Source organism: Astatotilapia calliptera, chromosome 7 (assembly GCF_964374335.1).
Source record: "Astatotilapia calliptera chromosome 7, fAstCal68.1, whole genome shotgun sequence".
NCBI classification, from domain to species: domain Eukaryota; kingdom Metazoa; phylum Chordata; class Actinopteri; order Cichliformes; family Cichlidae; genus Astatotilapia; species Astatotilapia calliptera.
The window spans coordinates 20,597,326-20,622,554 of NC_137428.1; the positions used below are offsets into that span (position 1 = coordinate 20,597,326).

Below are 25,229 nucleotides of genomic sequence, written 5' to 3' on the forward strand. Positions count from 1 at the left end.
CCCAGTAAATCAATGGTTTCTGAAATACTGAGACCAGTCTGTCTGGCATTAATAACCATTCCACTTTCAAAGTCACTTAAATCTCTTTTCTCCTCCATTCTGATCTTCAGTGCGAGATTCAGCAGGTCATCTCAACTATATCTACATTGTATAAATATATTCATCTGTGTTTTTGCATCACAATCGTTTGTTACTTCTGATATAATTCAAATGACAATAAAGCAGGTAAACTTTGAATGCACGTTCCACAGGTATGCACATTGTATAAATATATTCATATATTAAGACTTTTACTTGTCCAAAATGGGTTTTGCTGACCAAACACAGAGTGAGTTTATACGTTCAGGTAGGGGCTAGAGCACAATGCTGTGAAGAGAAGATGTGGGCTGGATTTACTGGAGACAAAACATCTTCAACGTCTTCGTTTCACAACTGTTGGAAACCAAAATAGTATGTACTAACCTCCACCAAAAGGCGCCCAGATGACTCTTCGGATTGTCTTCACCCAGTCTTCCATGTCATTCTGGGTGCTGGCCATAAGAAGGTAGGTCTCATGGTTGGCTGTCATCCGCTCTCTTTCTCCACCTGTATAAATAAATGGGAGGAAAAATTTAAATGATGCAAGATCCAAAACTGCACGCTCTCCAGCAAGAACTAAAATAACATGAATCGAGAATAACGTTTTTCAGCACGACAAGAAATCACCAGCTGGCTGCAAAACACATTTCTGAACGGACAGAGACTAATGACAAGATAAGACCTTCTGGTAACCAAGGTTGCCATTAAATGTCTTTGTTTGACATAAATTACTTGAACTCCATTTCACAACTATACGTCTTCTGAAACACGCGCACCACACAGTCAAAGGCAAATGCTTGTCTCTCAGCATGTTCCATTAGAGGCAGGCTCTGTATCTTGATTTAACCTGTGGATAATGGCCACAAGCACTCTCCTGTCATGTCATACCAGACAGACTGAAGTGGAGACTGTACCTGTTTCACATAACCAATCTGGCTGCAGTGATCACTATGACAACAGAGCCTTTACATCAGCTTCATCGAGATAAACAAAACAACTTGCTGCATTTCACAGGGATGCAGAAGAGACGAGCTCTTAAGAAGACAAATGAGGCGTCAGACTAGCAGTTTAATTATTTATGACTCTGACCACCAGGGATCCTGCCACAGTGATCGCATCAGATGGATGAAATCTGCATGTTGCATATGAAAACTATTAATAGACTAGAACACAACATGACAGGTCAGCAGGGGGGGGGGGGGGGGGGGGCAAGGTTTACTCCTAATGAAGTGATACAAAGAAAGAGATAAAAAGAGATGCCTAAACTGTTTGCTGGCTCACACAGAGAGTCATGCATGTGTTTAATGTGAATGTTGCATAAATAGTGCTTTCAACACCGGAGCTGTCAGTTTGGTGCAATAGTTAAAAATGCAAGGCTAGTATCGCGTTACGAAGTGTGTAAATTTAAAAGCGCCTTCTGTTACCTGTAGGCTTCTCAAAATCCCATGACTAACAGCACAGACATCACAGCATGTGTCAGCATGTATCAATTTAGTGGGGTGGGGTTCTCTGTGTCTTGAAGAATAGGTAAAAAAAAGGAAATTTGTCTTCCTAGCTAAGGACAATACATTTGCTGTACTTTTGCATGACCTCAAGGTTACGGGTACATTACCAGCACTCCCCAACTGTGCTAATCAGTTTGATACAGTTGAAATAAGCAGAGTAGAGGTTCCTGGCACAACTTCATCACTTCCAATTTGCATGGAGAAGAGGAAAAAAAAATTGGAAGAGGCCCAAACTCCAGGAACACTTGAAACGTATGTGTTTTGGCTGGTAGACTTCACCAAGTTGCTACAATTTTGACCTTTTTATACAGTAAAGATTACACAAAAATCTAACTAAAATACCCAGCAATGTTTTACAAGCAAAAAATACAATACAGCAAATACATTTTGCCAAATTTGACAGTATTCAGACTTTGAAGACACCTCAATCATTAAGTTAAATTAAATTTACCTCATCATTAACAGTCAAGGATGACAATTAAGGTTACATGTTCCATAAAACACAAACTAATCCAATAGGGGGCTACCTTTAGTTAGCAACTATTAGATTCTATATAAAAATCATAAAAGTAGTTATGTTTGAAGCCACTCTTTAAACCATTTTATTAATAAAATAAAAGATCTGGCGGGTTGCTAATGTTCATATGGTTCCTAAATATCATTACAGCAGTACGTGTAGCTGTTTAACCTACTGATAATCAATCTAAGCATCCGTTAATCACCGTTAGAGTAAAAGTTCCTGATCAATGCTTGCAAAGGTTTGCAATTCGGCTCTCACATTAAAGTCGTTTAAGTTTTGATCCATTTTTCGATCGGTATCCAGAAACTAAGAGTCATTCTCACAGTAGTCTAATGCGCTCTCTCGCTTTCCTAATCCAGTGATTAGTCACGACCCGCTATTGATCGTTCGCAGAGTTCCCATTAATTAATTACACTTTGCGCGAAGCGGATACGATTCATTAACCTTGCCACGCCCACATATTTACCTTTGAAGACACTTGACGTTTGTGTTTATGCGTGCAGAAAACTTATTCGGTCGTTCCAGTAAATGTTTGAACGTGGCCATTCACGAGGAAAACAAAAACAAAGCGGCAGCTTTAGCTCACCTCCCAACCGCACAAATCACAACCGCAGCGTCATTTTACCTTCCCTCGACCTGCGACACGCAGTCGGTCAGTCATTCAGTGAGGCTGTTTGTCAACGAAAACAGAACCAAAACGGTGACTAACCGGTAACCGAGGCGCTCACTCGTGCTCGCACATGGGAGTGTTTCTTTGGCCACCGGCGTAAAAGCTCCGTCGCTCCAAAACACTTCTCGCTTGCGAGACCGCGCCTCCGCTTTTAATCCAGCACGGAGTCCTCCGTGTAGCAAACTCGAGAAAGCGGGGGATAAATATTAGCTTTAATTCAAAGAGCGGGTGAGAGCGCCACATCGATGGGTTTGAGTGTGCCTACTGTTTCCGACACACCGTGTGAGACTGTGGCGACCAGGGCCGTGCAAAGCCGTTTCGGGTTCCAGGGCGAATGATTTACTCCTTATGGTCCAACTTCCCCTGTTGTCAGTACTGAACTCACTTGTTCCTGCTGAAGGCATAGGTCATTCCAAATGGCTCACTACAATTTCAATTCATTTTTAACGTCATATATCCAATGTTACATTCTCCATTTACATTTATTTCACGTGTCACATTCAACATAGTAACTTAACGCTCACCAAATGTTTTCTGTATATGCCGTGGAATCTTGTCACCGTGTAAATATGAAATGAAGAATTTGAAAAAGTGGCAGAGGCTAGTTTGTATAATATTAGATGTAAAGCAGACATAAGCAACCAATTAAACAACAACACAAATATAATGTATTTTATTTTTGCAACTATGAGGTAACATATCAAAGTTGAAGGATTGTTAATAAATTATGCTATAAAATCAAACATTTTTAGAAATAAATGCACATTATTCAAATTTTTGTTGCAGTTGACTATCAGTGTTACATTTTGACATTAATATGATATAATTTAAAATGTAAAGCAGACCTAAGCAGCAAATTGAAGAACGTTGTAAATGGAATGCATTTTATTTGTGTAATTATGTGGTGACATATCAAGGTCAAAGCATTGTTAATATATTATACCCTCAAATATAACACTAAAGAAACAAATGGGATATTTTGTAACTGTGTAACAGCCTTACATTCGTTTTTACTCTTGTATCACAGTCACCTCAAACACCTTGAGACGACTGTTGTGAATTGGTAGTGTATAAATAAAATTGAATTGAATTGATTTGAATGATATCATTTTAAACTTAAAGCAGACAATACAGATGCGAATACTGCAGCCATTCCCCAACTCTCTGTGAATGGTTCTCATGGCCATTGATCAATGGGCTTTGATCAGTGGTTGGTGATCAATAGTTATGACAATTTGCATATTAATGATCAAGGAACTCACCTCAAAGCCCAGTGTTCATTCAGCGGGCTAGTTTCAGTCACTGTGCAAATGTACTGTTTGGGGAAACCTGCAGTCAGCTGAGACTGAACAAGTCACTTGGATGAGTGACGAAACATTTCTCCCAGTGAAAACGCTACATCCAGATGAACAGAAGACCTGTATGATTGAGCATGCATCAAGACGACTTACTGTGCAGAGTTATTTGTGAAACACTAAGCCACAGTGCCTACAGATGCATTCTTTCTAATGGCCTGCAGGGGGCAATGGATCCAAAAACAAGTAGGATTATATAAAGGCGAATAAGAAAATCACCCAACTGGTAATGAGCTGATGAAGTTTTGATCTGAATCGCTAGTTTTAGCGTTTAGCATCAGGTACATTTTGTAAATTTAGTTCACTATGGAGTAAAATCAATACTAAAGAAGTGACTACTGTATGAGCAGGCACTTCAACCCCTTGCTTGTGATACCTAAGATGACTAGACATCCAGTCTATGAGTGTAGTTCACTGATGTATTTCTTTTATAAGCTGCCTATAATGCATACTAGTTAACAATTAAATCTTCTTAATTTTGGTCTTTTCATGTGGTACACGACCTTTGAACAAGGCAAAGAAAAAAAAAGTTGGGTTTTTTTGCCTTGTATTACAAGCTGATTTGATTCGTATAAGTTTACACTGCATATTTCAAAAAGAGAACCCAATCTTAAGAAACTAAAATGAATCCATATATGCACATTAAAGCACAAATGATGAATCGGTTTACTATGCAGCAGCAGGTCCAGTGTAACAGCAATAATTAATTAGGCTGTAGCATCAAGGAAATGACGCATGCGTAACGCTTTATACAAACTGCCTCAACAAGGTCAACCTGACATATTTCTCAACCTGAGCATGTGATTATTCTTAACCACTGCTTTGAGTCATTACCCACAGTTACACCAATCACTCCCACTGGCCAGAAAGGTTTCTGACTCAGAGGCATCTCCACCCTGCCAGCATTGTTTGCGTTAATTGTCATGCAAAGTAACTGCAATTCCCTGGTGTCCCTTTGAGTTCCTCTGTCCACATTTAAAACCAATCAGCCTTCCATTACTTGCATGGACAGACAGAGCATTTCCTCTAGGAAACAACAGTTGTGAAGCCGTTAAACAAGCGTGCAACAGGATTAAACAGCATACCATGGGCATTACAGCACACTGCTCTTCCTCCTGTCATTTCCTGTTGATGATCCGCTTTCTTCCATAGCGGCCTAAGTTGGCCTCAGTTTATAAGGTTGGGTGAGATGTCACACTCACTTAGCACATGGAGAATATAAACTATTTAGGGCTCAAGTGGTAAGTGTTTGGAGAATCTTACTATTTAGAAGCACAGAGCATTCAGATAATCCCATCGTCTCCCAGCATGCAAAGGTCAATCACTGATTTATGCCCTAAAACTATTCTTATCTACTTTCAGTGGCATGGAAATGGTGGTAAATAATTAATAATATTAACTTCAGAAAGAAATTAACATTTAGCTCACAAATCATGAGCCACCGGTTAAATTCTGACTATAATAAATTAAGATAATTTTTGACTGATTCTTTTACGGACAAAGTATTTCTCTCATACAATTCTTGGGCTGATACTATGTTAAAAAAACAGAAACACTTTTATGACTTTATAAATGAGATCAACCTCAGTAGGTGTTCATATGCAGAGACGGTCTTCATGTATAACACGACTTTACCTGAAGAGACAACCGTGGCAGCTTTCACAATTTGCCTGATTTGCCATGCTTTGGCAAACTGCTCCAAAGTTTTACAAAAAAAAAGAAAAAAGAAAGAAAACCTCAGCTTTCAGACCTTTACTTCAGAAGCAGCTTCCATTCAGTGAGACATAGACATTAAGATTCCCTGTTCACACTGAGACTTCATAGAAGAAACGTTAAGGAGAAGGGAAAACACCATATTTTTCATGTTTTAGCAGTAACTCTACTGGTGATATTCTCTGCAGTGGAGCACGTACCAAAAGTTAGTTTAGGCTTTCATCTGCTACTTCAAGATCAGCATTACCAGACAGAGGATTAATACAATCAACCCCAAAACCTGATACAGCAACAAACACAGGAAAGACACAGCTAAACTGAACTGCATGCAGCTGCAAGGAGAATTGGCAACCAGACAGCTTTGCAATAAACTCCTTTTCTTTTGAGAACAGCGTTCTGTGAACAGATGAGGCAAATGTTCAACTTTCTGACAGAATGTGAAACACTGTGTTTAAATAAGTATGGTATTGCACACACACCAAAACCTCAAATATAAAGCCTGGTGGAGCAAGTTTTGTCTTCATGTTCAACATCTTGACCTATAATACTGGTGAGAATATATGCAGACTGTATACATGTGCCCTCTGTGAGGACAATGGTAAAGCTTCAGACTACTTTAAACATTCAGTTTCAGATGCTTTTTTTCCTCCTCTAGGATCTGTATAATGTCACAGAGATGGGATAATAACACAGTCAGCTCCAGCACACAACTCTGGTAGGGAGCGCTGCAGCTCCTTTAAACTTCACACACTGTTCTGCAATAACATAGACAACTTTCAGTGGATTTTCAGTTCAGTCAGACTGTTCGTCCATATGAGTTGGACAAAAAAAATCCAAACGGATCACAAACTTTTCTTGCAGCTGTGCATAAACTACATTAACAACTTGAGAGCACATCTGCAAACAAAACTATAGCCTCTCACTGACAACCTGGGATCAGGTTCAGTTACCTTTACATGTGAATGGCAGGCCATCTTAGATGGGCTCAGTGCAAACGGCTAACAACTGTTCATTCCAGCTGTAACCACTGGCTTTAATAAGTGGCCAAACCAGCTGCACACAGCATTAACTAATGGCTCAAAACAGGTGGGAGACAACAAAGAATCCCACTGTGCTGTAATTGCTCACAAATACCTGGATCCCCCGTGCACTTCACTTTGACTTGCATGTCTTCACTGAGCCCTCTAGGAGCCACAGTGGAGTGCATCTATGTAGAGCGCCACAGTGTGGATAAAGACCATACAATATATGGTTATGTTTTGTGCCGATAAACAGTAATACCAGGCATGAATGGCCCAGGATACTCACACCCTGTAGTTACATCAAGTATTATGATAGGTTACATGAATAGTAAACATATAATATAAGTGGATGTGAAGAGCCTGTCTTTTGGCTTCAGTTATATATTTCGGAAAGTTCCAGTTACTATAAGATTGACATCTTTCTCATATAAATATATTTTACATCAAATATGATGACCGCTAGCTTAGCAGAATGATTTTGTCTGGCACATAAACTCATGTAAAAACACAACTTGATTTAAAGTTTATATGCTTTTGAGTTGTTGGCAGGCAGATTTGTCAAAATGAGTTTTTTTCCCCCTAAATACCTTCAGACAGCCCATCTGTTTCCCCGCCTCCAGGCTTTGTGCAAAGCTAAAAAGCTACCTAGCAGTTGTAGCCTCACATGTGGAGAAAAGATCTGAAAACAGCATATCGGTTTTCTTGCACATATGTCGAAAAATAAGATACTTATTATTAAAAATGCTAAAATATTAATGTAATGTGGTTCTAAAGTATAGAACGCAAACCTTAACAGTATGACATTTCCATATCTTCAAAGCAGTTTTAGTCCATTGAATTGATAATTGCAAACCTCAGTCCTGCGGTATAACCACATAGAAAAAAAAATTAAGGCAAAGGGAGCACAGTAGGTGTTAAAAAAGGGGCCAAAATGAGCTAAATATTCCGTACACACAAACATGGGATAGATTTTTGTCTGCAGACTTGTTGTGAAATGTTAAGCTCTTCCAGACCCTGACTGCACATCTTGCCAAGTGGAGGAAGCAGCTGCTGCTGGCAGAGAAAACAATGCAGACACTGTAACTACCTTGTTTAGTGATAAATGAAAAAAATATGTGTCATAGTTCTCCCAGCCTGTGTGTGTCCATGTTGAGATTAAAAGGAGCACATCAGCGTCTCCTCTCTTTTGTCTTCTGCAGTCGTCTTGTTTGTGTGCAAGCAGGGGCAAGTTGAGATTCAATAATAGGTCTAATGATAGTCTTCTCCGAGGTCCGTGCATCATAAATGACTCTAACATCACAGGAAGTCGGTCACTGGCTGGCGAGCTACGCTACACGGCAAAGCGAATTGTCCATTCATACGGAATGATGAGTATTAAGAGCGGAAACAAAAAGAAAAAAAACCACTGCTCCCATTTTCTTTTTCATCTTTTGTTTATGACTGTTGGTACCCTTATCTACAGGGTCCATTTCACTCATGAGTAATATCATCTCCAGATGGTCTAAACATGCAGCTGTAACAAAGAAGCCTGTAGTAAACAAGTTAAGGAAATACTTAAGCAGTAGCAGGACAGAGGCTGTGCATAGAAAAGCTTTCAAAAGGCTCAAATAATAAACTCATTACTGTTACCTTGATGGGATGACAATAAATTAGTTAATCCATACAGGGGTAAGCTATGAATCGACTGATGAACCACCTCCATCCCTCGTTCGTTATCTCCGGCAAACCCAGGGTTGGAGGAGGGGGGGAATAAAGAGGCGTCCTGAATGAGTTACAAAGTCCTGGCTGTCTGAGTCAATGTGAGGACGGGAGTTTCTGACTGGAGGAGCTGCTCTGTCAGTTTTTGGCCCGGCTCAGAATGAGTGAGTGAGCACAGCTGAGAGGGTGTGAAAGAGAAATGGGAGGGAGGGGGTGGGAAGGGGGGATTTGGAAAAGCAGGGGGAGGTTGGTGAGCACACACACACACACACACACACACACACACACACACACACACACACACATCCACAAACTTCTGCAGAGCACTGTAATGGGAACAATAGGTAGAGCTCTCTGAAGGCTTAGGCTTAACAGAGGCCAGGGTTCTCCAGAGGGCATGACCCCCATGTGCAAACATGGAATCTCCCATTCCCACCACAATGCTTTTTTAACATTAAGACTATAATGATGTAATCATATTGACCTTTCAAATGTGCAATCAGGCATTAATGACAAAATAAACAACATTTAGAGTTTGTGTACGAGACTAAAACTTCTGCTTTTTTACTCCACTTTATATCAGTCGATGCAATTGATTTATCAAAACTAAAAACCTTAAATCTTTGGTGTACTAGTGGAAAAACATCAGCAGAAGGTTGAATGAACACTCGGCTACAAAGTATGCTGGAGATTAAGCTGTTTAATTTGCCTTAGTTTGCATGGCTGATTTACTAAATGAGAAAAAAATATACACTAGCTTTTGGCTGTCTCTCTATCTTGGTTTTATGCTTAAACTAAGAGTCATCCTCTTTTAAGATAACAACATAAATGTATTTGCAAAATGAGTCATCATCAGCAAAAATGGCAAAGGTCAGCGCATGCTTAAATCTTCTCAAATGTGAGGATTTGCTACTTTTTTCTGAACATATAGATCATCGACTCAAAAAGGTCACCTGAGGAGCTTAGGCTAACCTTTTTCATTTCTTGTGACATTTTATACAATCAAAAATAATTCCTAAACTTACATTATAATAAGGTTATATATTTTCTGTCTGTGTTTTTAAAACGTTAAATCGTCCTTCAAAGTATTTTCAAAACAGCTATACTCTCATTACAAGTCTGCCACGCTGCTGGTGATACAGCTCCCCTCTCTGCAGTTATATCTTCCCACGTATTTCTAATGGGTGTCCCGTTTCACCACCCCCCACCCCCATCACCACCACAGCAAGGTATCGACGGCTAATTCTCACCCTGGTGACATGGTGGTCCTTGCCTGTCAATAGATGTAGTCTGAAGACAGACATCACAACATTAGCCTGAATCCCTAAAGACCTTGTCTAGCAGAGAACACAGACTCCATAGATGTTTCTATGGCTATCCATTACCATCTGATGCCGAATGAGTAACATAGTGAATAGGAGTGGGGAGGTCAAAGGGGACAAGGATTGTTTGGCTCTACTGTCTCTTTTACAGGCGCCTGTAGGAAAGTGGATAACCCTGGCATCAAAAAGAAGGAAAAAAGAAAGGAGACTAACAGCCACATCTCAAAAATCGCTGTATTATTTACTTTTCAAAGGCTAACATGATACCGTGTCTAGTTGAACCCACAAGAATATGCATAGTCGAAGTCAAGGTTGTCATGTTTTAAGGTGTAGTTGCATTAAAAATAAAAAATAAAAAAATCAAACAAGTTATTATCAAGTTATTCTGCGAATACACATTCACCTCTGTCGTCACAGGATATGAAAAGAAATCAAGTGAAATTGCAGCTGTTGGGTAGAAAAAGTGAGTTGAGTTTCAATGAGCTGTCATGAGCACAAGCAGGGAAGCAATGGGTCAGTCCGTTCAGGGAGGTCACAGGACTGTCAAAGAGCCAAGTGTCTCTGTTCTGATTTCATGCCAACTAAATAAAGAGCTATGTCTGTGTGTTCTGCCAAGGCTGCTGTAAATATACCATTATGTAAGGGGAATCAATTTCAACTTCTGAAGGAAGGAAGTGCGGCTCAAGCAGGCCTTGAAGCCCAGAGCTTGTAACGTAAGCTGGCATGATAATCATAAAGGCTAGACACTAAAGCAGAGGTGCAGTAAGGGGGGGGGGGGGTGTCACACAGTCAGATTTAAACATACCAGCATTTTATTTTTTTAGGTTTTATTATTAGTGTGTGATTTAATGTAATATAAGCTTTTTTCAAAGAATGTATTAATATTCTTCTTCTAGAAAAAGAACAAAAGGATAACACTGGTATATCCACGCCTTCCTCCAATGGAAACTGTTGGCTGCCCTCGGGGTGGGGAAATTTGAATCAAACAGTCTAAAATAAGCTATGTTTTGCTTTGAAAAGCTGCTGCAGGGGTGTAAAGCATAGGCGATACGCAGTGAACGTGCTAATGGATGGGAAAAGACCAGAAGAATCCTTTAATATGCGACTTGTTTTTTTAAAAGAAGGGTCCAAAGCCACAAAAGAAAACTGTAAACATTCCCAAATGATATTCATGTAGGTTCTCTGGTGTCGTTAAGAAACCACAATCATTCTGTTCAACCTATTTATTGCCGTGGCAGCATAAAGCAGACTTCGAACACATTTAAGTTGTTCATGATAACAATTTAAGTTTGTTAAAATACCAAAATCGTTACGAGTGAACCTTTTGGAGCACTGACAGCTTTAGTGGCTACTAGCTGCTGGATTGATATCTCATTTAAATGTTAGGGAGCACTGAGTTTTGGTGAGGGCTAGCAGCTGTTGTCACTTGAACACTTGCACACAACGCTGTGAGGTTAAAACATTACATTAGCGATACAGGCATAATGATGCTGGAGGGAAACTTCTGGAAAGGTGCAGAACACGCAGATCCAAGAGAAAAACCTCAAATGGCCTCACAGAAGTCAACCCTCCCACAGATACAGCGTGCTTTTAGTCTGGTATCGTCATCACCACACTGTCTGAGAATTTGTTTTGTGTATAGCCAGAGACACTTTGAACAGCTAAGCTCTCTGTGGGGCTGGATTGTATCTGACAGGATGAGTGGTATACTGTATTTTTTAAGTGAATGCATTCAGTCTGTGTGGAAGGAATACGTTGTCACGGTTATGTAAACACACTGGATCACACTATAACCGATTTGACAAACGTGTCGTGCACCCCTGGCTTGGGAGACTGTAAATCTGTGTGGGAGTCATTGCCAAAGAATTCAGTGATGTGAACTCTGCACTACCAAAATGTTTGTCCGACATCTAAAACGTTTTTCATTTACATACAGGAAGCTGTCAGGGGTAATTCCCACACAAACAGTGTAATATCGGATTCCACCCATCAAAGGACTTTTGTGGTAAAAAAGCAAAAACAAAAAAAGAGGAAAAAGAAAAATAAAGACATGTCATCAGCCTCAAATATCCTCATTGTTAACAAGGATATTTTTAGATGATGCAGTTTGCTACTTGATTACTAAAATCAATTACAATATTGTTGATGGAGCCACTGGGAGACAAACTTCCTGGCGCTTGAAGATTGCAGTGAGCTTTTCCTTTATCCTCACCAGAGAAAAGAACAAGGAGTGGACTTGACAAAGTACCTGTTGCCCCACTCAGTAATACCTTCTAATATCAGCTTTCAGCACTGATGAGGGCCTCAGGGTAGATGCACACCTGCAGTCCCTGCAGTCAAAATAAGTAGTCTGAGTCAGCCTGGCCTTTGGGAAGCCCTTTGAACCTTTCACACAGGGCTGTGGAGACGTGACTTCTGGTATATTTTGAATAATGGAGGCAGAATAGACGGTTGAATCTATTTTCCCCACGAGAACCCATAGACTTAAAAATATATATGCATGCAAGCTTTTCCCTAGCTCAGCTCTTGTGAAGAATAGAAATTCTGAAAACACAAATTATCTTTTCCTTTAATTTCATTCACCTTGTAAAATGAAGTCGTTTTGGACACTTCCATGAGAAGTATAAATCAGTATTTTCATTTCCTAGATTGCTGTAGCGATGTAGAGAGATTGAGGAGCTTGTCGGGGCAACGTTATTTTGATAGAGATAAATCTCACTGGCAGTCATCATTTATCATGCTGGACGTGAGATTCCCACCAATGCATTTTCTACTTGGTGGCTATGGCTATAAAACAAGAAACATGAATATGGATAACTATTAGGAAATGTGTTTCCAAGTTACACTGTGCACTTCTATAATAATCTGCTTAATAGGGTCAGGTGACTGGGTGAATATACTGGCTCTAAGGTCAAAGTTTCACAATTTTGAGGAGATTTTTTACCAGTTTATTGAGTTTTAGTTCTATATTCACACATCTGAAGGATGGCTTTGTATTCATTTTTTAAGATGTTGCTGAAATTGCTTGTGGAGATCTCTGCAACCCTTACCCATGCTGCACAAAGACCTCCTCAAATACACTGATTGTCATCTTTCTCGAAAACCCCTTTGTGCACCATAAAACACTCAGGTATGAAAATATCTGCAATCTGGACATTCAGTGCTTAGTGTGAGCTTCAGTAAGATGGACGAACAAGTGAGTCTACATATTGATCACTGCAGCATTGCTAGCACTATTTTTTTTCCCCCCTGACAAAGTTGGCTAAAACACTGCACTGTCTGCTAGAAAGTGATGCATTGGAGAGACAAAGAAATGCAGATGATGATGAAGACTCTCAGTGTTGACCTTCTGCTGAGGTTTTTCCACTAGTACAGCAAAGACTTATCATAAGGTGAGAGGCTATGACTGCAGTGATAGGTTGCCAATATGTTGCAATGTTGCAGATGGACAGCTATCCACACTCCGCGCCAATTTAGAATCCCCAGTTAATTTAAAAACACGGACGTCTTTGTACTGTGGAAGGAAGCCAGCGTAGCTGGAGAGAACCCACACACGCCTGTGGAGAATATGCAGACTCTACAAAGCTGATATTATTAGTTGGTCTAGCATCATTACTTGCCACCTCCCCACCAGTTAAGTAATCAAAGAGACATGTTGGTTTCATTCAACACTTTTCACCTTTTTGGTTTAAATGTGACAGGTTTCAGGATGTCTCAGCTAAAGTCAGGAGAGTCAGTTTGCACTCTTGGCTTCTAACACATCACTTTTATTGAAATACTCATTACAACTTCCCAGACTGCTTTAATTCACTGTTCCCACCTTTGCTCTCCTCACTGCCATCATTCAGCTTTTTCTCATGTGTAGCCAAACATTATGTACAATACAGTATTTCTTTTGTCTAGTTTCTCTCCTCATTTGTTGCCTTGGATTTTCACATGAGAATGTCTTAACTAGGATGGATTTACAAGCAGGCGGGGAGCTGTGAGTTCAGGACTCTGTTCTGTTATCTCCCCCAAGCAGCCAAGCAAAGTGAAATTTGAACCGGCTAGGAGAATGTTCTCCACCAAGCATGATTTTTCTTCCTCTGGCAAGATTTATTTTAAAGCTACATATATGCATAGTGCAACCAAATTGAGTCACACTTACATATATTGCGTATGGTTTATGGATGTTATTCCTTTGAAAGACTTTAAATTGTAATTTTGAAATGACATGGTAAAGATAGAGAGTAGGGTTTAGTGATGGGATTTCCGGCTCTTTTTAGAGAACCGGCTCTTTCGGCTCGGCTCACTAAAAAGAGCCGGCTCTTTCGGCTCCGAACCGGCTCTTCAGGTTGTTTTGTTGCTTTAATTAATTTATTATTACCTAGAATATAAAATTATGCACAAAATGAACTACTAATGTAAAAAAAAGGTGGTTTTATTTATATATGTTTATATATAAATATATGTGGTGGCCCCTAGAGACAAAGCACGTACAAACTCCAAAACATATTCCTAGAGTTAACTGAACTTCCAAAACAGAGCTACCTAGATCACTTAAATAACACAATTGAAAGCATGTGTGTATTATTTGTGTATTTATACACAAGCACTCATATATATTCAAATAATTTAAAAAAAAAAGTTCATTTACCTGTTACTACCACACACCAAATCCGGTCGTTGGTACTTGCTAACTTGTGTAGCCACAAGATAACAAAAGCTCAACACTGTGCCCTAGCATCCTGGAGCACTTCTGTTGTGTTTTGTACATGTTTTGGAGTTTTTACGTGTTTTGGAGTTTGCACGTGCTTTGTCTGTAGGGGCCACCGTAAATATACTTTTATTTATTCACTCCACATAAAATGTAATAAATAAATCATATAATACAAAAACCAACTGGTCACAGTTCAACTTTTAACTATTTAAATTTTCAGCTTTTTCCTTTTAAACAAATTTTAAGTGAAACAACACAAAACTCTGCAAACCACAACACAATTAAATATAAATTAAAATATGAAAACAAAAAGAACATGCACATTCTCTGTCATATGGGCCTGCATGAATAAACTTTCTGAATCCTTTATCATCCGCAACTGAAAATAGTTGTGGATGAGTACTATACCTTTCTAATGTGATGTTGTTGTCCCTGGCTCTCTTTCTCTCTCTCCTCCTGTGCAACTGCAAGTGTAACTACCACCCCTCCTCCCTCTTCCCAGTGCAAAGCACAAGGCTCGCATGCAGAGTGAAGCGGAAAAAAAGTGTGAGAGAGAGGGTGAGAGAAAGGGGGGAAAAAAAACCCCCACAGCTTTCGATAAGGAGCCGGATCGCGTCTTTCATGTCAAAGACCCGGCTCGTGTGAGGACAGGTTGAGCTGTTTGGTTCAACTAGAGAAAGACAGGGAAACAAGGCTAGGGCTTAGAGAAAACTAAGTAAAATCACGGAAATTAGCTGTACTTTGTAAAAATATGCCACAGTTACTTGTTTTGAGCTATCAGTTGTAGTCCTCCTATAGCAGGGACGACACAATACAATAAGTAGCTGGTAAAACCACCAGTAGAAGCACATAATTCTCAAAAAAAGAAAAAAAAAAGGTTATTTCATGTACTTAGTCACAACCTCCATTATTAAAAGCTTCTTTTAAATTATTTAAAACATAATATTTTGTCAAAAGGACACAAGGTATAATGTTTTAGTTAGCTAAAGCCAACGTATATTACTTTATGTTAGCTTCAGCGTTCATATAATGTTAGCTACTGCAAACATTTTAGCCTATGAAACACCACAGGCTATACCAACTGTCTCAAAGAAAAAGGTAATTTGGGATAACCTCAAGTCTTACTGCCTGACAAGTCAGGTTGCAGCTAACGCTGCACATATATTACACAAACAGCATCTGTAGGCGTATGCTGCCCCCATCAGTTTTGAAAGAATTGCAGCCTTGGTACATATACCGCCAATGGTACCTAAGTGCCCCCCCAGTACTGATGTGTTTTAAGAATTCTGGTATCAAATGGTGTTGGAAGTATTGTTTGTATGACATCCCTAACAGTTAGTGTACCATTAGCCATGAATATTTACAGGTTTCCATCTGGTCAAACACATTCTGTATGAAATATTAATGCCTAGTTTACTATATCTGTTATTAATTATTTTGTCAGAAATAGTTCAATGATCACAAAGCATATTTACAAAAATGATACCAATGGAAGGAAAATTAATAACTTCTTTCTTCTCAAAATCAATCACAGCTGCAAAAACTGTAAACCATAAAGTGGAACTTATAAAACACCCATCTGCTCACATTCTGCTTATATATATATATATCCCAGAAAAACAGAAATTTGCAACTGAACTACAAGCAGCTTTGTGCCTGACGTCAGATCCTTCACTTTGAATTAAGTCCAAAAAGCATCTCATAATGACACTGTCTAAATCAAATACAGACATATTGGTTTTCATTATTGGTATGCAAAAAGACACACCTGGGTTATAGTTTAGATCCATGGGATGCAGATGAAGACGTGCCCCCTCTCAGGTGAAGGCTGAGGTAGCGAAAGCCACGCTCTTGCTGCTTACTGCTGACCCCCACGTGCCACTTCTTCATCTGTTCTTGTTGTGCACCACTAGCAGCTCTATCACCCTATTTTTCTGCTGAAACACAGTCCGCTGCACTTCATATTCTCCCCCACCTTTCTTTGCTTATCCTCCACGTCATATAAGTCTTCTACAACTTCATTTTGCTAAGTCAAACGCAGGTCAATGTGACACATCGATCGAGTGGCAGTTAGGCGAGGTCAGGCCAAGGCTAGCGTGTCTGCATACCTCTCAGGAAGCCTTTTTCTCAATATACAGTATACTTCTGTCAAAGGAGCTGAAAGAGCGGAGGAAGCACATTTTTGAGACACACGCGAAACGACTGCAGGACAGAAAGCGATGAGTGAAACGGCAAACCGGAGGCAAGATGGTGTGTCTGCTCTTCTCTGAAGAGCCCCTGAAGGAAGTGAGTGGGGTGGGGTGGGAGCTAGTGGTGGAGGGAGGTGGGTTGCATCATAAATCAGGCGTCCCTCCCTGGAGTGGGACCTGTAAATCTGGTGAACGAAGAATGGGCACTCAGCCGAATGATTCATCCACAGTGCTCTATAAATACTGCTGTACAGGGTCGGCAAGGCTGTTGCTACTGGTGGCCAAGAAACCCAGAGACACTGGGGTTTCTCCCTCTGAACGGAAGGTCTTTAATAACCCTCTTATCTTTTTCAGTCCAAGCCAGACTTGTAGGTGAACTACACATTACTTGCTTCCTTTAAGTGGGAGAGAAGCTGGCAGAAAAGGTATTTAACATTTAACACCAACACTACCTGTTGGGAGTCAAACACAGGAAAACATGAAAAAAAAAGACGTGGGAAGAGATCTAAATATTTACCCAGAGGAAAAATCAGTTTACATACCATTGGTCTGGACATTCATATGAACTGGCCCCGACAGACAAACACAGTATAACAGTCCAGCTGAAACTTACTTCAGTGGAGGCCCAAATGTGTACTCACTGAAACCTGGCCTATCAGATACACGGTGGGGGGCAGGGGTTGTGGAAAGACATTGGAGTGGGAGTCTGATAATGGACATTGGTATGCAAGTTTCAAATACCAAGCCCCCCTCCCAGAATAAGGCTGTTATGTAAGCATCTGTGCTTCCTGTCCTGCTTCTCTCTCTGGCTTAAACTGTTTTTTGCATTTTCTCGAGAGGATCGAGAGGCATGGATTCTCACAAACGGGGATGTTGTGATGCATGGATACAAGAAAGGAGGAAGTCTGGAATCCTGGAGCCTAAATGAGAGTGAGGAGGACATCTCAAACATCTACTACATACAAAAGGCATGCAGCATATTGTCTGGAAATGCCGGCCTCCCTTTTCCTGCTTTTTGTCAAGTCTGTTCGATCCAGATGTAACATTACAATTATGGCGTGTTTAGCTTTATGCTAAACAACGCATGTACCACTTATTGTCCTTCACAGATCGAATGCAAAGTAGTTTGCTTGCATAAGCTTGTGATTTATCATCTTTTGACTGAATGACAGCTAATGGAGGACATCATTAAGTGAAACGCCTCTTTTGTAAAGTATGAAAATGTAGCAGGCAACATTTCATATCCATTCATCCAGTATTTTATCCTCTAGGGCTGTTTTTGCAAATGCCTTTTCCCATTTACCAGCTGATCAATCATGACTTCATGAAAAATGGCCCTAGTCAACACAGGGTACAGTCTGAGCTATTATGTGGATTCTCATGGGTTTTAGTTCCACCACTAAAACACACAAACTACACATTGTGTTGTTATAGAGAAATGCAAGTGGGCTGAAGCCACTAATCAAACTGCTGCTAACATATAAAACCAAAAACTATATTTATGTTGCGTTTTGCGTAGGAAGTTGCCTTCCTGCGCGGGAAAAAAAAGTATTTTGTTAACTGTCAAACCATCAAATTCAATGTGCAGTGGTTTGCTGTTGATATTACAATCCCTCCTAACAATCATTTAACTTAAATTTGTTGAATCAATTCATTTTTATGCTCCTTAGATATTAGTTTCAATCCTCAGTCAGTTAGCATACTCTAGCGTAACAAAGGAAACAATGTGTATGACAGACTCTTCCAAACCAAAGATGACCAAAATGAAGTAAGTGTGGCAAAACATCAGGCTCTTATTTCTACAGTGAGAGGCTCAAATGGCTGTTGTTGGTTGGATTTTGTTAAACCTCAGTCACACAGGCCTAGAGATTAGCTCCTAAACCCCTGCAACTACCGGTAGCTAATGAAGTTAGTTAGACTACGTCCACACTAGCCCGGATAGATTTGAAAACGGCGCTTTCAGTTGTTTTCAAAGAGTTGCGTGTCCACACTAAAACGGCAGAAAACGCTGACGCTGCAGTTCCGCGCATACGCAAAAGCGAGTGAGAATTAAAGAATTTGAAGAAAAGCTATCTGGAGCGTGTACAAACTAATATTAATCTTTTTTAGGGCTGTCAAAATTGAGAGCAGTCAAAACAACTGCTGTATAATGCCCTCCGCTATCTTTGTTTAATTGGGCACATGACTGCATCACATGACTAAAATGCGTCATCGTTTTAGAAAGTCTGCGTTTTCGAGTGTCCACACTGCGATGGGACAGCTCTGTTTTGAAATGTATGCGTTTTCGAGAGCGTTTCCAAAAGGCTGCGTTTTTCCTTGGGGAAAGCGCCGTCTCAGTGTGGACGGGAGGGTAAAACAGAGAGAAAATCAATGTAGACTGATAAGAAAAAAACAACAACAAAAAAACAGAATAAACCCACACAATAGCTGGAGATAAAATATTCAAAATGTAATGTTTTGGATTCCACACCGAAAAAAAAAATAAAGTTGTGTCTGCAAAGCCTCGTTTGTATAAAATTTCCTTGAGCTATAATCAAGATTACGCCAAAGAAGAAGCGCATAGAAATAAACAGAAAAGCCTACCAATCAAGAATGGGCATCATCGCTCTGTCTAGGTACATCACACTTTATGTCATACCCAGATTTGTTTTATCTGCACAGTTTGGTTTGCAATAATTGTTAAAATGACAGTCTGTAGGCTGTGAACAGTTCCCAATTTAATGGTTGCAACACAATTTATACCCTTTTTTTCCAATTACAATGAAAAACATTAGTGAAAGTAACAAGTCTCTAAGAGTGCAATGTGTGTGTGCGTGTGTGCGTGTGAGATTCTCTGCTCTCTGAATTATAGTTGACAGACAGATGTGCGCTGTCATGTGGAGGAGGATGAGTCGCACATTTCAGCTGGTAGTTTGAGTTCCTTTCAAAATGTGCAGCTTCTTGTGTTTCACAGTCCACTAAGAGTCACAGAAGCAGCTCTCTGTCATTTATGTGAAACTGCAGCACAAAATGACAACAACAACAAAAAACTCAATCATTTACTTTTTTTGGCAGGCGTATGACTCCTGTATCCTTCATTTGGGGTAAAAAACCAGAATAGTGCACATGCTCTGGTTTTACAGTTGCCAGATGCAGTTTTGGCTCTGGCTATTTTTTTTAGCATTGTTTGCTAGCACAAGAAGACAGGTCACATAGCAGTCTTCTGTCTCTGCTCTGAATAAATCCATCCACGGCACACTTAAGAAAGATGTCACTGCAAAGTGGATCTGCATTGTTAGCACAGGAATATATTTCACAAATTTCAGATACCTCCTTAATCCTTGTCAAAGAGACATGTAGCTCAGTTTTTCTCTTTAATAAACCAAATAATAGCAGGCAAGCACTTTTTTCATTCTATGGATGATTAAGCAGCTTGGGCTCCAGCTCCGACAGCCCAAACTCCTGTGAGTGTGGGACACCTTGGGGAACTTAGTGACATTTTTCTACAAAGCCACATGAAATCAAGAGCAATTCCTGCTACCCTTACAGCTACCTTTGAGGAGGAAAAAAAGATTATCCTTGTGCTTTGAGAGCCAGCAAAAATTTCTACTCTTCAAATCAATTTGCCAGTCAGTCAGAGTTTCTTTTCCAGCACCCTGTCAGATGCTTTCAGGGAAAGGGAGCTGTAATCGGTTTGAACAAACCCTTCAGACTTCATAATGCTATACTACCACCATTCACCCATACAGGGGAAGTGATCCTAAACATGGCTGACACCGAAGAGTCTTTTAAATCACAGCAAGCCAACGTTATCCAAACATTTTTTTCACTGGTAGTAATGCGTTTTCTAGCTATTTCAGCAAACTGCAGAGGAAGTTTACAGACGGTGTTGAAAATCTTTTGAACTAAAAACGTGATTTGAGCTAATGCGATGGTGCCACATACATACATAATATAGTAGTAGCCAAAAACATAGGATAAATTAGATCCCCTCCTCTAAACACACTTTCTCACTGGCAGCAAGACTTTACCTACTATTGCCAGCCTTCAGTTAGCCATTTCCACAGCTAGAAGAAGGATAGTGAAGACAGATTTTAGTTGGACGCCCACTTCTGGTTAAAGATGAATGATTTGGACAAATGTGCATTTATTCTACTGGCCACTGCCATAACAACTTTGTTCTCTTCTAACGCAAAATTTAAGATAATGCTTGACTTTGTCATGGTGCTAGTGAACCTTGAGCTAAATGCTAACATCAGTATGCTAACAAATGCATGTCAAAAAATATCAATGCTGTTATTTTGTTAATAATTCATACACTTAATTCTTTTATTATCAATATTTTAAATGTATATTTGATTTAATTTATCTATATTTTAATGATATATTATCAAATTTTAATAAGAATTTGAATATTGCAGTGATGAAGTGACAAAACCAGAGCAATGACCTGTGTTTAGGAATGCCGTTCAGTTAATGACTTCCAGTTAGCACTATATGGTTGTCCAGCCTGCAGTCTTATTGCTTTGGCACACTCAGTGCTCTCATAACATTGGTTTCTGCCAAAGCAGACAGCTGTTTCAGGTTAAAGCACTCAAACAGCTGGTGAACACAGGGTAGCATTTAGCTGCTAAATAAATCGTAAAAACAAAACAAAACAAAAAAAAGGCCAGATAATATCAGATTTATATTTATATTTTGGGCAGACAGATCCCAAAATTAATGGTAATGTGGCTGTATTACTATTACTTCTTGATATTTAAATAGGCAAGCATAAACTATAATTTATGAGGTGATTAGGCCTACTGACCAATGTCAACATTGTCACAACTTATTTCTGCTGCCCTCAAGTGGTCAAAAAGAGGCAGGGCACAATCTGGACAGGTTAGTCGTCTATAACAACTGAGCCTTAAATTACACATTTTGGCTAAGTGATAAAGTGACTGTGAAGAAAAATGTAAAAGTGTTGCATACAGAAATGCTTACTCATAACTGTATAGAAAGCTGTTTCCTTGAAAATGAAAAGTTAAAAACACCATCAAACTTACTTAAATTGTTCAGAGCAGAAAATACAACAAGCACCAATTTCAGTAGCTTTTTATAGTTTACTTTGTATAGCATTTCATAGCAATCATTTCAGCTTGTGTTGGATATTTTAGATTAGGCCAAAACGACGGACTGATCTAACAGATAACTACTGGGATAACTGTATAAAAAGAAAAAACAAAGCATCCCAGTGTTAATACGATGTATTTGGTCTGTTATTTCAATAACCCTCATATCAGATGCTTCATCTTTTCAGACTTTGTGCCTCAGCGCTCAGTTCTAAACACCGTCTGAAAAACAAACATCCTCCCCCGAAGTCCTTCCTGGGGAAAAATGTCACTAATGAGGCACTGTGGGGTTTTGGAAAACACCATTCTTGATGTTGGATGTTACATTAGAGGGAACTACTCCGTAATTGAATTGTGGATCTACATTAAGGAGCATTTAGTTTACAGATGCCATGAATAGGTCAATACAAAAAGGTTATGGGAAGAAACTGCCATCGTGACTATTGCCACGTTTGTTTTTTACACACACACACACACACACACACACACACACACACACACACACACACACACACACACACACACACACACACACACACACACAAAACAAACCAATCTAGTGGCTATTACTTTTTTAATAATATTAAATCATCATCAGACACACCCACTTAAAGCTGAGCATTGATCCACGATGTGTGTCTGAAGGTGGCCTTCTGTCTCGGTGTGATCGCGAGCATAAATTCAAGATGTAAAGAGAGCAACAACAACGAGACATGTGACCCACAGAAGCTCCAAGGCCATATGCTGGTGTGGAACAGACACCAGGTTATTGAATTCATGTGCACACTGGGAAGATACAGTAGATACATGCACACCAACACGCTGATAGACAAGCACAAGAGCAAGAGGAATGAGTTCAGTTTGTGACCTTTTTCAAAATGTCATCGAAACAAATTCTTAAGAGGAAAAAAAGTGCACTGAAAAACATCCCACAGGCTCTGACAAGACAAGCTAATGGGAGATGTACAGTGAGGGATAGTTGACAGCTTCATATGCAAAAATCAAACCCTTAGTTCTACAGGCAACATCATTTTGCCACAAAAATATCAATAAAATCCATTACACTTATAATGCACGTACCGATAAAGTTGCTCACATTGCTCCTAGATTTCTGGAGCATTAGATGCTGTGTGGGCACTACGCGTCCGAATGACGATTAAATCATCATATCAGAACATGGAGTCTGAAACACAGAAAGCATGCTCATCTCTGTTTAATTTGACCTAATGTATGTGCGGATTGACTCATATTCAGTGAAGTGCGTGTAGGAGGTGGTGTCAGGTGGGGAAATTATTTGATTTTCACAAGCTTTTTCCATTTATGTAGCAGGGAGCTCCCTCACTGTGTATGCTGTTTGGTAGCTGGGTTTGCTGCACATTAATGGAGATGCAGACAAGCACCTCTGTTTTACCTTTTACAGCCTAAAAAGAGATAATGTGTGTAAATAAGCTATGACCAGGAGTCCCACATAGTTGCATTTTACTTAAATGAACAAAAGTTTTCTCAATCTGAACCTTCAGGTAACGGTTAGGAAAATCAAATAGTTTTTGATGTGTGTAAGTTATGATATTTATTGATTTGCCCCCTTTCAAAAGCTAAAAAAATAGAAATAAATTGCATGTTGGAGCAGAGGTTTAAGGCTTGGCATGGGATTAAATAACAAAAATAAAAATACATACAAGCTTAAAATATTACCAACAAGGTATAAAATTGTGTGTTTTTTTCCCTTTTGCATTGCAAATTAATGCAAAGGAATAAGGAGGAAATGTGCGCTCGGAACATTTGCTTCTCTTTGGATAGCGGCTTGAAATAGAAGTGCGGATGGAAGTCGTGAGCATATTATGGGGTTAAAATAGCACCTGGTATTTAGAGACTTCATAAACACGAGGCCACGGTAGCACTACAGATGGATGCATACGCACATGATATCATGAGGAACTGATTGGGTCTGTCAGCCCTGTGAAATAATCACAACTACAGTAAAAAGACAGTGGGCTAAAGTTTAAAGCTGCATCGACTACCTTCAGTCTGTGCCAGTATAGAAGAAGCTATCTGTGACTAATAGGACATGAGAGCCTTTATGAAAACCACCTCCGTGTGTCCTGACACTGAAATGTCAGCACAGCAGATTCATAAGTGTTCTTAATGACTCTACAGGGGCTTCTTCAACCTTAAACACTGCTGCCTGTGGGCTTATATTATCACTCTGTCATATTTCTTAGCCACGTTTTTTTATTTGAAAACTTCCATCCATCACTCACTCATCAGCTTTGAGTGCTTTTAATTTAGCCCACACTTTCTCATGAAAGACGGCACAGTGGTCCATGGTCTTGAAATTGCATGTCTGTCTTCAGCCTCCAATAGTTATCAGTACTATTAGCCCGACATTCAGTCATTACTAGTTCAAGTTATTTAATAAGAAGGCCGACGCAAAGTATTAGGGATTCCTTTAGTATTATGCAGCATGGCCAGTTTGCACGTCATTCACTCAAACAAAAACAATGATACGAATAGTCTCAGTTTCAAGTTTCGAGCTCTCTGGGACTCTTAGCTTCCTAACGCATGTGAATACAATTACATCAGCATGATTATCGGAGCAAGCGTCCACCTCAGTGACAGATGATACCCACGGGTCTTCAAGGTGCCCTCCCCAGAGCTGTTGATCAGACACAGATGGGAAGCAATCACAAGAGCAGGATTCAATTATAATCCCCACTAGCTCTAAAATGAAAATTAATTATTTACATGAAATATATTAAATAATTATCACTGAGGATAATTTAACACAAGCATCTGGACTTTTTTTTAGAAGCTCTTCTCTACCAAGTTACTTTTAGTTGCAGAGTGTTGGCAAATACTATACGAAAAAAGTACATTAAAATATGCTTCCCACTAAAAGAAGATATGTAAAACTAAGGCAAAGGTTAAATAAAAGTCATATTTGCACTAAACTTGCACATTATTTCAAACAATATTTGAAAAGGACAAGAGGTCATCTTAACTCGCAGCACAAAGGCTAAAAACGTCTGGAGCTGATTTTTTTTATTTTATATATTTGCAAATTTTCTGTGTTATAATGAAACCAAAAAGTCTAATTTTTATAGTTTCACAGATTTTAAAAGTTCATTTGACATTTTACTGGCATTGCAATGTCTAAGAAAACCACACGAGGGCGCTATACCCTTTCTTTAAAAACAAAAAGGCCCCAAAGCTGTAGATTTACTCAAACCCAGAAAAACATTAAAACACATTCACTGTGAGAAAATGCTAAGAGATTAATTGCTTATTAACTTATGCAACAGTTTGTCAGCTTTTCAGTTGACTCAGTCAGTAGCATTTAAGCTCGAGGCTGTCCACAACAACGT

General features: G+C 39.5%; 1 protein-coding gene across 6 annotated transcripts in view; it reads right to left on the reverse strand.

Annotated features, from left to right (window-relative positions):
- arhgap24 (Rho GTPase activating protein 24) overlaps positions 1–25,229 on the reverse strand; it is an 88,692-nt gene that overhangs the window by 18,947 nt on the left and 44,516 nt on the right. Inside the window, exons 1-2 of one of the 6 annotated variants that reach the window (XM_026173544.2) lie at positions 16,351–16,485; positions 463–585 (exon numbers count right to left, since the gene is read on the reverse strand). In XM_026173544.2, the coding sequence (XP_026029329.1) occupies positions 463–585; positions 16,351–16,372 (145 nt within the window). In that variant the 5' untranslated portion in view covers positions 16,373–16,485. Of the gene's footprint in view, positions 1–462; positions 586–1,502; positions 1,599–2,569; positions 2,690–2,812; positions 3,051–8,492; positions 8,732–16,350; positions 16,486–25,229 lie in introns of those variants that run through there. The other 5 variants (XM_026173543.2, XM_026173545.2, XM_026173547.2 and 2 more) reach the window with 5 other exon arrangements.